The 13,430-nt window shown below is 54.0% G+C and overlaps 4 protein-coding genes across 4 annotated transcripts; 2 read left to right on the forward strand and 2 right to left on the reverse strand.

Annotated features, from left to right (window-relative positions):
- Window positions 1–1,533: 1,533 nt before the first annotated feature.
- Window positions 1,534–2,721, forward strand: EsH8_II_000989 (mitochondrial carrier domain-containing protein; the record flags this gene model as incomplete). The annotated part of the gene is made up of 4 exons (XM_083264287.1): window positions 1,534–1,741; window positions 1,825–2,247; window positions 2,301–2,453; window positions 2,507–2,721. The coding sequence occupies 4 exons, from the start codon at window positions 1,534–1,536 to the stop codon at window positions 2,719–2,721; spliced, it is 999 nt and encodes a 332-aa protein (XP_083121609.1).
- Window positions 2,722–3,843: 1,122 nt separating this feature from the next.
- Window positions 3,844–6,695, forward strand: EsH8_II_000990 (DUF2293 domain-containing protein; the record flags this gene model as incomplete). The annotated part of the gene is made up of 5 exons (XM_083264288.1): window positions 3,844–4,059; window positions 4,123–4,239; window positions 4,300–4,566; window positions 4,626–6,457; window positions 6,518–6,695. The coding sequence occupies 5 exons, from the start codon at window positions 3,844–3,846 to the stop codon at window positions 6,693–6,695; spliced, it is 2,610 nt and encodes an 869-aa protein (XP_083121610.1).
- Window positions 6,696–7,478: 783 nt separating this feature from the next.
- On the reverse strand, window positions 7,479–8,347 carry EsH8_II_000991 (ESCRT-III subunit protein VPS20; the record flags this gene model as incomplete). The annotated part of the gene is made up of 3 exons (XM_083264289.1): window positions 7,479–7,700; window positions 7,831–8,194; window positions 8,310–8,347. The coding sequence occupies 3 exons, from the start codon at window positions 8,345–8,347 to the stop codon at window positions 7,479–7,481; spliced, it is 624 nt and encodes a 207-aa protein (XP_083121611.1).
- A 2,026-nt stretch (window positions 8,348–10,373) lies between these two features.
- Window positions 10,374–12,523, reverse strand: EsH8_II_000992 (arginyltransferase; the record flags this gene model as incomplete). The annotated part of the gene is made up of 3 exons (XM_083264290.1): window positions 10,374–11,659; window positions 11,869–11,928; window positions 12,466–12,523. 3 exons carry the CDS (start codon window positions 12,521–12,523, stop codon window positions 10,374–10,376), a joined length of 1,404 nt encoding a protein of 467 aa, XP_083121612.1.
- Between the last annotated feature and the right edge of the window lie 907 nt (window positions 12,524–13,430).

Consider the following 13,430-nt stretch of genomic DNA (forward strand, 5'->3'; position numbering starts at 1 on the left):
CCTTAATGGCTGCATAGTAATTGCTGTAACTGCACCACTATTAGCGCCCGTTAACGCGCTGATTATTGCCGTTCTTGAGATGATATCGTCGCCTGATACGGAATACTGCCTCGAAGTAGCCAGCTGAGGACACAAACACGAGTCCGTAGCGGGAGGTTCCTAAGTTTAGTAAGGGATGTGTGTTGAGAGCTACGGCCCGCCGTTGGAGACAAATGACGTTGTCATACATGGTGGGAATCCTGCCCCAAGGGTTGAGAAGGGTAGTGTAACAAAGATATGCGCCAACAAAAGGCCGCAAGCTATGCTGGAGGTGATTAAGGTACAGCACAGGAAAGTGAGGAGCTGAGGCGAACCCCCAATGTTCCCGTGTCGGAGCCAAGGGTCTCGGCCGTCAGGGCCGTGTCGGCCCCCTTGGCCGGTGCGGACGTAATGTGACCCTAAATGTACCTGGCTTGACCGCTCTCCCAAAATATCCTCCTCACAAGCTGTTCCGGGAGCGAAACAAAACGTTTCGCTCCGTGAAACCGAACCGTTGTCGTAAGGTGGTCGACCGAGCCTCCGTTTGAAGTTGTGCATTACATGTCGCCAAATTAGCGTCAAGTCTTCCAAGAGAGCCCACTTGGAATGCATCTCTGGCTTGTGACGGTGGATTCCCAGCCGGTACGGCGTTCCAGTGAGGGGCCTTCGGGCTGGTTAGTGTTAGCGGCCGCTATCGGGAAGAACAAATGAGAAGCGCGGAATCGCTGGAGATCCAATTGGGGCCCCGTCCCATTCCGGTGGGTACGTACTGCGATACGTACTCTGAAGATGCCAATCAGGTGCTGTATTACTGGTCTATGGGCGGGGCCTTGGGGGGCCTCCCAGGTGCAGCTTTCCGCACCATGAGCCGGCTCTGGACGGGGGATGCTTTGTACCTCCGCATACAAACTGTCTTGCACCGGTACTTCGCTTTGCACAGGGGGTCGGGCGTTTCCAACCCACCTCAGCAGCACCCTCGTCGTTGCAGCTCGACCTTGGAGTGAAGTAAGGTTAGGTGGCTGACCTACAGCTCTGATGCGGATGTACCTTTCTACGTCGTGGATTATACTGCCGACCCCGCAGTCCAAAGCAGAAGTAGTTCATGCCAACGCTTGACTGGCCCTTCCTCTCTCTTTCAACTTAACCCGCAAATATCTCATGGTTAGTGGGCACAACAGCTTCAATTCCCGGGGGTTCAGCTCTCGATTCCCCAGACTTCCTTAAAGTCGCCCTCTCTGTTATCTCTGACCACTCGACTCGTCATCTTCCTTCATCTCTCCCTCTACGAATCTCACGAACCGCTGCTTTTCGTCGACCGCCTCCACTTACCTTGGTCTGGATGGACCTACCCCCCAGCTGGCACAGGGCCGTATCGCGACCGCGCTGAAGACCTTGATCTCGTCCGAGATCACCGTCTAAAGGCGCTGCCACATCGCCATTGCTAGAAGCATGCCAGCGACAGAAGCCGAATACCACGAAAGACACCATGTTCCGGCCCGTCAACCGACTGCGATCATGCCTCGAGCTCAAGAAGAGCGCCCGCAGAGGCTGGTCAAGCGGTACCGCATCGAGATCGCCGCTAGCACCTCGAGCATGTTCTCGACCGTCCTCGCCTTCCCCCTCGATAGCGTGAAAACGCGAATGCAAACATACCGATATGAGGGTTTCCTCGATTGCGTGAAGCATACGTACCGCACCGAGAAGCTGAGAGGCTTCTTTCGGGGTAAGACGCGCTCCCTTGCACCGGCGACCCCTCATCTCGACTCGAGTATTGATCACGTTTTCTAATCTTTTTTGTCCCCTCAGGCGTGCTTGCCCCCATGGCCAGCGTCACTCTCGTGCGGACCATATCCTTTTCGATTTACCAACGAGCCAGACACAGCTACTCTGGCTGGATTAAGAATGCCTTTGGATTCGACGTATTGCAGCACGTCAACAAAAAGGGCACATACCCCAACCTTTACTCAGTTGCCTGCTTTGGCGCTGCTGGCGCTACGGCTGGCTCCTGCATCACGCTTCTTGCTTGTCCGTTCGAGTTGACCAAGCTCAGCGCTCAGGTGTCTGTCCTGCTGTCGGACCAACAGAAGCTCAAGGATGCCAATTGCCGGGCCACCAATGGTCACAAGGTTGCTGCCAGCTATCAGAATAAGGGCACTTTCAAAACCATGTCCAACATTATTCGTCATAGGGGTGCTTTTGGGCTTTACACTGGCTTCAACTTGCACTTGTGTAAGTCTGCCCAGGCGTACAACCCCCATCAGACCCTCAGCTGACCATTCTAGTGCGAGATACGTTGGGAACGGCCATCTACTTCATGGTCTACGAGAGCGGAAAGCAGCTCGGAACTACGTTTGGTGGCGATCATCCAACGACTAACAAGTTGTCGGTTGTCATTTCTGGAGGCCTTTGCGGGATAGTGTCCTGGGCAATGATATGTACGGACTCGTGTGCTACAACTCTTAAATGTCGGACGCTAACGCTGCAGCAGATCCCATTGACTCGGCAAAGAGCATCTACCAACGAAACTCGCTACTGTACTCAAAGGGGCAGCAGGTCGAACCGCCCCCGAAGATTGAATTCTTCAAACGACACATGTATCGTGGGCTCGGGGTGTCTATGGGACGGTCATGCGCTGTGAATGCAATTTTCTTCTCGGCCTTTGAATTCACGAAGAAGCATGTTAGCTCTTTGGATGATAACTAAGGAATTATGTAATTTATGAAAACACATGTCGACAACTGTGTTGCCAACCTGGACGGATGCATCGAGGATTGACCGTGGCGTTTTGGGTCGGTGGTTAGGATGGACACCATCAAGCAAGCATACCAACATGCGAAGAAACTGGGGAATGCAAATACGGAACAGGACTCAGTTGTAGTTTGGACTCGACTTCAATCAAGAAAAATCAGACCAAAAGAAGCGGTGGCCCAATGACCTCATGCTACCCCACGGATGTGACGGCTTCATTATGCCGCCAATACCACCGCGCTGCAGTACGATGGCGGCAATTCAGCGACTTCAAGCCCAGGGTGAGAATTCGAGCACGTTTTTTCCGACTGGAAGGTTTGGGTTCGAAACAACTTCGGATTGCCCCGGCTTTTATCATCGAGTTCAGAATCCATGCCGACCTTTCGGTGAGCAAACAGCCAGACTTGGCTTCGGCGCGTTCATCGGTATGCGTACCGCCGCCGCAGCAGCAGCAGTGACAGGCAAATGCCGGCACTTGTCTTATTTTGGTGGGTCCGTGCTCAAGCCAGCCCCGCCACTATCATCACGTGGCGATAAAAACACAGCGGAATGATGAATGAGCCAGTCAAATCGACTCCAAGTTGCGACCTGACCTCGTTGGGCGACCTTGCATCTTTCTTCCGGAACGTCTTCGCCTCGGTCTGCCCTGGCGTCGTAACTTGTGACTTATGCTCCCAAGCATTTAGCACCCAAGCATCACCTGCGCGCCTTCCTCCAAGTGCAACAAGCCCATGCTGCACTTGTCTGACGAATTGCACTTCCAAATATCCGCCGTCTGGACATTTGGGCTTTCTTTCTTGTCTACTACCTTGCGTGACCACTGCTGTTTCCGCACGTAGCAAGTACCACTTGCTGACGTCGACACCTTCGGGAGAGAGAAGGTGCTACTTTCAGACGCGCCATTTCTGGCTTGACGTACTTGACTTGACTACGTTGTGTTGGCTTCAGTGCAAGGCATCGATCGTCACCCTCACTAACCAACATTTATCCTCCTTTTTCTTTCTTTTTTTTGGACAGCGTTAGAGGCTCTTAGTCCTCGACCACCATGGTAAGCTGATAGCAGTGGAATCATCAGACATGGGGAGAGAGAAGAGAACGCAGCCTGGCCCAGGTGCCACGGCGAAAGATCGACACAAGAAGGCTGGCAAGGTCAGCAAAACCATAGATCGCAGCGCGCCGCTGCCGCCTGGGCTCGTCGCTGCGAAGCCAATCAACGCGATTACCAAAATCAAACACCAATCCTACTTCGAGTTCATCGAGAACAAAGACAAGAAGAAGCCACTGCTCTTCGAGGTACGCACTGGACGAAGATTTCTCGAAGCCACTGACCGCGTCGGACTAACCTTCGCCTCTCAGATCACCACGGATCCGAGTCCACCTCCCGGCATGGTGTACATTCCCATCGGCAACCCTGAACTGACCGAAAGGTGCAAGGATATTTCAAGAGAGCTGGGCGCTTCGGTATACATTGTGGTAAGTCCGTCTGGCATATGTTCATTTGACGGGCGCGTGGGCTGATGACGTTGGGGTTAGACATACGCGAAAAGAGACGCCTCAGAGTTGAGCCAACAGATCCACCGAGTCGGTCACCATATTCGCGAGTACATCGTGGACAGAGCGAAGCGCGAGCTTGGACAGGACACCATTGTTCACCCCGCCACAATAGGCCCGGATAATATAGAGAAGATTCCCGAGAATCAAGACGACATTGATAAGCAAGCGGACTCCGCTTTACGAGAGCTTTTCCCTCGGATCCCGAATACCGATCGACAGGAAATCATCAATCACGCTTTCCAGAAGGTTGGTCGAGTCACATGAATGCAAGGGAAGCACGAGGGGTTGTTAACACACTATTCTAGGGGAAACAATTCAAAGGCGAGCTAGTCGTGGGACTCCAGCAGGAGCTTTCTCTCTCACGGCGAGTGCAACTTGCCGTTCTGGCGCATATCCGACACAATCATACCAGATATGACAAGCTTCTCAGGGAAACAAGTTGGGCCAACGCCAGGAGAGCAACGGAGCAACTGTGCCTGGACATACTCGTCAAGTGGCGAGGTGATGATGAAAACGGCCGTAACCAACTCGACGAGATCCTTCGCGAAGTAGTTGTTCTCTCTGACGATTCTGATGAGGAGGATTCTGGCGAGGAGCCCGACTCCGAATCATCAGAGATACTCATTGACAGGTACCGGAATATTGCCCGGGTGTCGGCGCCAGCCGCTCCTCAGAGCATCGTCAACACTAGAAAACGCTTGTCGACAGCGGTGCCATCCCGTCCAGGATCCCCGAAGCCTCTTGCAACGCCTGGAACCTCCAAGAGGATTGCCAGAAAGGCGCGCAAACGCGATAAGCACCGTGAGCGCAACTTCAGCCGGTATGAAGCCGCTGCCAATGCTGCGTGGGATAGTGCCATGAAGCGACAGCGTCAGGCACCCAATAGTCAGATGAACCAGCCAGGCATGGCGGACAACTCCGTTAGTCACGGAGGATATCCCCAGAGCCAATCCGTCGCATTTTTTGAGGACAGAGCTCCTGTGATCGATGTTGGCCCTCCGCACCCGCAGATGCGGCCTGCCCCTGGAGCATTCGGCAACAATTCCTATGAGACCAGACCGCACGTGGATGGTGCCTTTGTCGCGCAGCCACAACCAACACGATCTCAGTACTTCCATTCTGGTTCGACGATGCAAAAGGTAAATGAATCTAGCAGCGTGCCCGCCCGTGGTCCCATAGACCAGGGAGATGCTCGGCCGCCGCATAATTATCAACTATCAGACTACTTGCACCCATCTATTGAGCCAGGGTCACCTGACGCCATACGACCTCCATCACGCTATTCCCGTGGCGTGGTGGAGTACGTAGATCGCAGAGGTGACGAGTCGCAGCATGGATTCAACTCTCCGCTTCGTGGCCCAGTTGTGCGAGAGGAACAACGCATTTTGCCTCGCCATCAGATCCACCAGAGTTTTCCTGTTCACACGAGGACTCTGCCTGATGGCCAGGGACTTGTTCGAACTCCTGACCCTTCGTACTATAGTGTGCCGCAGGACACCGCTCGGCCAGTACCATATCAGTCTGTACGAGAATATGGCCCCGCCAGACCTTACGGGTATGTTGACGGAACTCAACCCCGTGAGAGTAGGTTTGCACAGCGGCATGATGGCGTTGTGAGAGAGAAAACAAACTCCATTATGATTGAGGACCAGAACGTCCGCCCAGGCACAATTTTTCTTAGCAGGGGCGAGAGTGTTAGGGACAGGTTTGGCCCTGATGTTGAGATCCTAGCCGTCCGTCGCCCTAGACGTGACGGCGAGCCCCGCCCAGAACCCCAGCACGCTGCTCCAATGGATGAAGGCTTCATTCGCTTGCGAGAGAGTCGGCCACGGGAACAACGAAACGGTCTGGAAGAAGAAGGCTTTCTCAGGCTTAGAGAGCGCCCCATCAACACACCCGGAAACCCGACGCACGCAGCTAACGGCATGCCTTTATATGCCGACTATCGACCTACACCTGATTCTTCACACCGATATCGGTCGGTTGTTGCCCCTGAACAAGCCGTTTACGTGAGGCGTGTTGAACGGCCACCCCCAGTTGACATTTCCTATCTGCCTTCTGGTGCTGAGCGCGTGGAGAGAGTGAGGAGTGAAAGGATTGTTCAGCGCGACCTTCCATCGCCTCTATATAGCGGAGCGTAAGTCCTGCACCGTGGCAGACCTTACCTCGTTTCACCCTAACATGATGAACTATTTAGACCAGTCGAGTATCATCAACACCACTTGGGGCAAGGGGCATATGAAGTTCCTGTCTATCGCCGCTCCCGACCGGAGGCCAGGGCTGAAGACTCTGTCAGATTCGACAGATACCCACCACCTCCTCCTGCGCAAGGCCACTGGCCACGTACAAACGAAGACATTATTGTACTTGAATGAGCAACAGCTGGATATGCCGTTTGATTTCAACACTGTACATACCCGGAATGAATACAGCGGGCACTGGTGGTCCCAACATGAATCAACAGCATTTTGCGAGGCGTTTAAGGAATAGCAGGATTGTTTGGCGAGGTTTTGTGGCCCTCGCATAGGTGGACGGATATGAATCTTAGGTTCCCCAAGTTCTGGGGCGGCGGGATTCATTGCAGAGAGGGAGGGGAGGCGTGCATGGAGGGATGTATTCTTCGATACCCAAGGTTCAAGACAATGCTTAGTGGAGGATTACGATTAGCCAACAGGGCTGTTTGTTGTATGAGATATAGCACCATCCGAATGGAATTATTTGGAAAATTTCGCAGCCGGTCACAGGAGACATATGCTCCAGCTTTGTCATAACTATCGTTGGTGGTTCCAACTGAAATTATGTCGAGCAGAAGGATCTTCAGTTCGCATATGTTTACCTAACCCTCGAGGGTTTGACTCTAGTAGGCCCATGACGACGCAGTCTGAAACAATGCAGCGTTATAGTTGCAGAATGGGGGGGGGGAAATTGAAAGAAAAAAAAGCAAAGGCGTTCAACCGAATCCCCTGTCTAGTGTCGTATGGCCACGTGCAATGATGAGATAAATAGTAAAGCGTCCTCCAGCTCCAGCTCCAACTCCTTGAAAATGCAACCAAACCCCGGAATGCTGAGACCGAAAAAGAAAGAAGAATTAGGCCCCCGTCGTCAAAGTATATCAAGATAGAGAAAAAAGTCGGCGAAGAAGGGGAGGGGATGCCAGATCATGATGCCAACATGGCCTGCCTCGTCCTGGCCGGCTGCTGCGCTTCCGGCTCTTCTGGTACCCGCAGCTCCGTGTCGGGCACCGTGGGAAGCTTGTGGTCTTTCGGGGGGTTGCGAAGGGCCTCTTCGGCGGCGATGCTGGCCTCGAGCGCCGCCAGCTCGTCCTCGACCTCTTCCTCGTCCTGGTTCGAGATGCGGCCGCCAAGCATTTCGCTGACTTCCTGCGCGAGGTGAAGACATACTCATCAGCATTTTCCATCGTGAACCCAGGGGGGAAGGGAAAAGGAGGAAGGGGGTTTGCGCTGCCGCTCGTGCGCAATTCCTGCGCGACGGGGTCATCCACGTGCATACCTTTTGGTAAGCGATGGCGTCGGCCGTCTCGCCCATGAGCTTCTCGACGTGCTCGATGCCGCCCATCTCGGAGTGGATCTCCTTCAGGACCTTGGTGCCCTGCTGCAGGCCGAAGACGACGTCCTTTTGGATCATGGCGAACTCGACGGACGAGGTGAGCTTCTCGAGCTGTTCGAGCTGGGCGTCCGTCTTCTGGAGGAGGGACTCTTGGTACTTTTTCCGGCGGAGGGCGAGGAGGGCGCGCTTCTTGTCGCCCTTTGCGAGCATCTGCTTCGCGATGGCAGTTTCCTTATCCGTGAGGACAGTGATGCGGCGTTGGTACTGGTGGAGCTTGTCGCGTTGGAGCTTGAGGTCGAGGATCGCCCTAGAAGGAGAGGGGTTGGCAGATTAGCGGTGGATGCGTCTTTGTAAGCTTGGGAGTGCCGCATGAGCGCGGCGTGTTGCGGGGATGAGAAGGGGGGGGGTCGGTGAGGGCTTACTTGTCCTGAGCGGTGACTTTACTTGCGTTGCCGCCCATCTTTGGAGGACTGAGGGGGGGGTGTTGCGGTCGTGGGAGGGTCGCGCTGCTCCCGAGATTCAAGCAATAGGACGTTTGTGCTCGTATGCGTTGAAACTCAAGGGTGAAGAACGTCGTATGTTGCGCGTGACAAACTCCGGACGTCGTCGGTGGTCGGGCGGCGGTCGGTGATGGGTGGAAGGTTGTTGGTGGTGGTCTCGTGCCTGCCCCCGGGTCGGGTTTCGAGGCGCAACACTGCGACGGGCGGCGGACTGGGGTGGCCGCTGGGGAAGCGGTCGGGCGGGAAAAGGGAACGTTCGTCATTGCCCCCCATGCGTCAGGTGGGGCGGTGCGGCTATCGATAAGACACACACCAAGACAGCGGGCGGCGAGGGGGGGGCGCCAAGCCACCTTCACCCGGCCAACGGTATTGCGACTTCACGGCTTCAATACTCTAGCACGATATGGTGTTTCTCCAAGCTATGAGGAGCCGCGAGATTTCTTGCAAGCTATTGCAATTTTTTCCTGATGCTTCCCGAGTGAATACTCCAGTTGGTCTTAGAGCGTCAGTATTCTCAACCTTGAGGTATCCCTGCCTGTCCGAGATGTAAACAAACAAGACGGCATCTCATGAATAGGGATGCCAGCAAAGGGATCGACCATTCTATCTAGGAATTCAAAAGAGTTCACCCCCCCGGTATCGAATGGGAGCTACATCTCTGGTGCAAATTTTGGGATATCTTGGGGCTCGTAAATTGGTGAATCGAGCAGGTTTCGAACGTTCGACCTTGGCGACTATACCACAACTCACGGTTTGACCTGAACCCCTACGCCTAGGGGCCGCCCCCGTGCTGGTGACAACCTCTCGAACTTACTGAACACAAGTAGCTCTCAGCTGGCGTTTGAGAACCCGGAGAGTGCGAGCGGTGGCGGCAAGGTGGGCGGTAATGACGAGGTGAGAATGATGTGAAGGAGAGCAGGAGCTATTGCGGTACTGCCTTCCACGGTAGTATTGCGGGCTCAATTAACCCGCTGCAGTTTGAGGCTGGGGGTGTGACTGGAAGCTACGTTGGCCTGTCATTATAACTCTCAACCTCATTAAATCCTGGCAGAGGTCCATATGAGGGATGACCAAACCCAACCTCCTTGGGAGGGCAGCAGTCCTAGACATCAGCATTCGAGCACAGTTCATTACTGTACATGATTGCTCTGCAGTGGCAGCATCCAGGTTGCATTTCTCGTATACCCTGTAAGCTCTACCTTTGACCATGTCAATATTAGCATGTAATAAGGTCCATCAGCGGCAAATAGCATGGGCTTGAACAATTCTTACACACGCGGTGGCACAATAAGACAGAAGGCCACTCGATTTTCTGCGGAGTGATGTAGTTTATACTGCACTGAAAAAAGGCTCATAGCACACACAATGTCTAACCTGAGTGGCAATGGAGGCAGTTTTAAGCTTGCTTCTTCTATGGCAGATACAACTCATATATATGGCGCTCACAGATTTTCGATATTTCATACTCGATCAAGTGATGCTTATATGCCAGAAGAAAATGTCTAACAAAAGCTACGAAACGAGGTAACACCTAGGCAGGCGGGTGATCTGTCGAACGATCCACTGCGACAGGGATAAGGGCAGGATATGGTTCGTCCTCAGCTTCACTACATCTCTGCGCCCGGCACCGTTGTTCACTAGGTATACCGGGGGCGTTGCGAGGATACTGAGCGCCAGTTAGTCTTCACGTTTTCATATGGGGAGTTGGCAATGTTTCTCCAGCAAAGGGGCCTTTGGCAATATGACGAATCCCCTACCAAGGCAATATTGCAGAGCCCAGCAGTGGAGGGGCTGCGAAACTTTTATGCCAAAACCCGCTGTCAAGTCGCACAACAACAAACGCATTGTTAAGTTGTTGCAAATCCACCATGGCCAAAGACACACATGCTTGAAGAATGTCAAGGACTGAAACTTCGATTCGAGTCTTGTAGGGGACTGATGTGCGGTCTGGAGAGCTGGTGCACATAGCCATATCCAATAACCCTCTCATAGACGAGGATTCCAAAAATCCACAACAACATCATCCAACAACCCAGGCCCCAGGGCTGCCACTAATTCTGCGATGCCGGACTTGAGGCACCCGCTGGTCCCGACGTCTTGGCCCTGCCAGGCAACCAGGTCACCCGTCTCATACAGAAGCCCAGAGCCGTCTATCCGCAGCTTGATGTGATCCATCTGTTCAAGAGAGCGGATCTCATCTAGCGACATCACACCGGGCATACCAGTGTTGAACAAGAACGTGTCATCATTACCGTCGTCGTTGTCATCTTTGTTGTCGTCATCGTCGTCGCCGCCGCTCTCGGTCTCGCCTTTGGGTTCTGATTCGGGCGGCTCCTGACCTGCTGCAGCCTGCTCGGCAACATCCTTAGTCTCCTCATTTGTCTCCTTGGACAAACTCATATAAGGCTTCTTGTCCAGGAGGCCCGTAACTCTCTCGTCCATGAGGTCCCAAGCCAGAGTCTCCGGGTCCAGGATGTACTGCGGCGTATAATCCATCTTGTATCGCATTTTGGGACAAGTGTGAATATAGAATCCAGGATACCAGTAGCGGTAGCCACCTTCTTGCGCCAAGGCAATCTCGCGGATGGCGCCCAGCTTTCCTGGGGCATACTTGTGGATGGACTCATGGTAGAGGAAGTACACGGCACTGACACAGTGCGGAAGCAGATCCAGAACACCAATGGCAACCAGCTCGCCATCCATGCGGTAGCATTGATGAAAGGAACCCAAGTTTTGCTCCTTGCCATCGGCCGTTGTGACGGTCTTGCGTTGAACGGGAGACTCGCAGAGAAAGCGCTGAAAGCCGCGCCGAGTGATATCTCCCGGTCCCTCTTTATGGACGACGCGCTGATAATTCTCGTAGACGAGATATTTCTCCTCGGTGAAGTTGTCATCTTCCAGTGTGACAGTGAGCACGTGGGCGGGTTCGGGAGGCACTTGTAGGAAGTCGTACTCCGCTTCATGAATCCTCTCAACTAGATCAAACTCTGAATCCCGCTTCTTTGCCTGCTCGCGTGACCGGGGATGAAGGCGGGCCGATTCCGTGGCGTAAGTCGCACCCGTTACATACTTGTTGAACCGGTTGACCGTCTGACGTTGATCCCGGGAAGGCTTGAACTGGGTGGAGTCTAGCCGGAGAGTATAGTGAACACAACACGCATGGAGTTGGTCCGGCCGATAAAGAGTTGTCCCGGAGCGCCTCCAATAGTGGTCCAACAGGGTCTGGTAATATTCGGGGGTGAGGGTGGTGGCTTTAGCATAGTACGAGAAGCCTGAAAAGCGATAGTTCATGTTAGTAACCCGTTCAAAACTTCGGATTCTCACAGTGGCCAACTGCAAGTCACCATTTTACCAGCCCATGTGCGGCTAACGTGACAATGGCATGCGGCAACACGCCATGACGTGACGGGGCATGGCACCGTGACATGGAAGTCTCGGATAATTGACGCGGGGTGACTCGGGGACGTGGGATGGCATTCACGTTTTGACTGACTCTTGCCTTGGCGGCCACAATAACCACAACGGGACGAGTTCGAATAACCTAGCCAGGTATTAGTCAAAAGGGTTGCTGCGAAGCTACAAATCCGTCTATAATAATTTGGTTGCTTGGGACCAATCCCAAGTGTACAAGCACTTGCTCGTTGCATAGATAGCTCCGTGTCATGATGGCCCCCTTGAGAAGCTACAGCCGAGCCGCCAGAACGGCTGCAAGGGACTTTTTCCACATAGCCAAACAGAAAGGCAGGAAAAGAAATCATGTGCACTGGGAGCTAAGGCATGGCTGGAAACGCGGTCCAGACTTTGAGGGCAGGTGGTTCGGCGAGCGTGGGGTCCATCAGCTGGGCTACGCATCCATCGCGCAAAGACTCTTAATGTGTGCAGCCATCGAGGGATGGGAGTCAGAGGGTTGTGTAACAAGAAATGGGATACAATAACACCGATCGGCGCAGATGCACGAGAAACGAGCAGCTAAGCCAAATGTGCATGTGCTCCCCATAAAATGCCACGAGCCAACGACGGGTGGGAAACGCTGCACGGGGGCTAATGGTTGGAGGAGAGTATAGGACGAACGACTCACCGATTGGGGTTATATAGGACAATGCATCACCAGGGGTCTGCATGCTTGTTGCGTCCATGACTGTCTGCTGCGACTTGCGCGCTCTAACGCACCAGGGAAGCAGCCAGCTGGACTAGCGCTGGGCAAGCACAAAAAAGTTGGCTGATATTCGTTGTGGAAGCTCCTGAAGCACCCTGGTGCGCGCCGCCCGGCGGAGAAGGGACAGGGTACTTCTGGATTGAAGCGAGGATCGAGGGTTGAGGCGTCGAGGAGCCGCCTTTGTCGGATGATGATGTTGGGTGATCCGGCTTGCTGCTGCGAAGTCAAGTTGCAGTTGTGGTCGGGCGGAGCGCACTGGACACACTACCTCACACGCACTGCAACACTACCCAAGGTGATAAGTATGGACAAGCGGGGCTCGGGAGCTCTGTTGCCCTGCACTGGGCGCCGCGAGGCGAAGCGGAGGGGTGCGATGCGATGTGATGCGAACGAGACTCGCCTTAAGGAATGGGGAGAAGCTTGCTGGTATCACGGTCCGGGCTGTATTTGTAGTCTGTAGTGGCCAATCAATGTCCAATCTGTGGCCATGAATACCCAATGCAAGGTATGACGACGTTGCTTTTGTCTGCCTGTTCGCCCGCCTACCTTACTTTCCTGCCCACCGTAGGTGCCTGCTTGTCCAGCCTCACGTTGATGGCCTGCCCAACTTCCTTGAATGCTGCCTTACCGGCGTGTCCGCGCCTATGTAAGCTGGGCCAGATGTTGACCTTAAGCTCTATTTTGTGTCTGCTCGGTGTTGCTTTCCGCCGCGTTCTGCCTGTTGTTCGTTTGCTGGTTCGTCACCCAGCGATGGTGGAGGCACGGATATGCAGGAGCTCAGAGCCTGGAGCATGGGTGATGCAAGCTGCCAGCGTTACCTCACGGCAGATGACCGGGCGGCTTCACAATCTCGTTGGTCCAAAGGAATTTTGCATACACAGTGCCAG

Source organism: Colletotrichum jinshuiense, chromosome 2 (assembly GCF_051148585.1).
Source record: "Colletotrichum jinshuiense chromosome 2, complete sequence".
Lineage (NCBI taxonomy): Eukaryota > Fungi > Ascomycota > Sordariomycetes > Glomerellales > Glomerellaceae > Colletotrichum > Colletotrichum jinshuiense.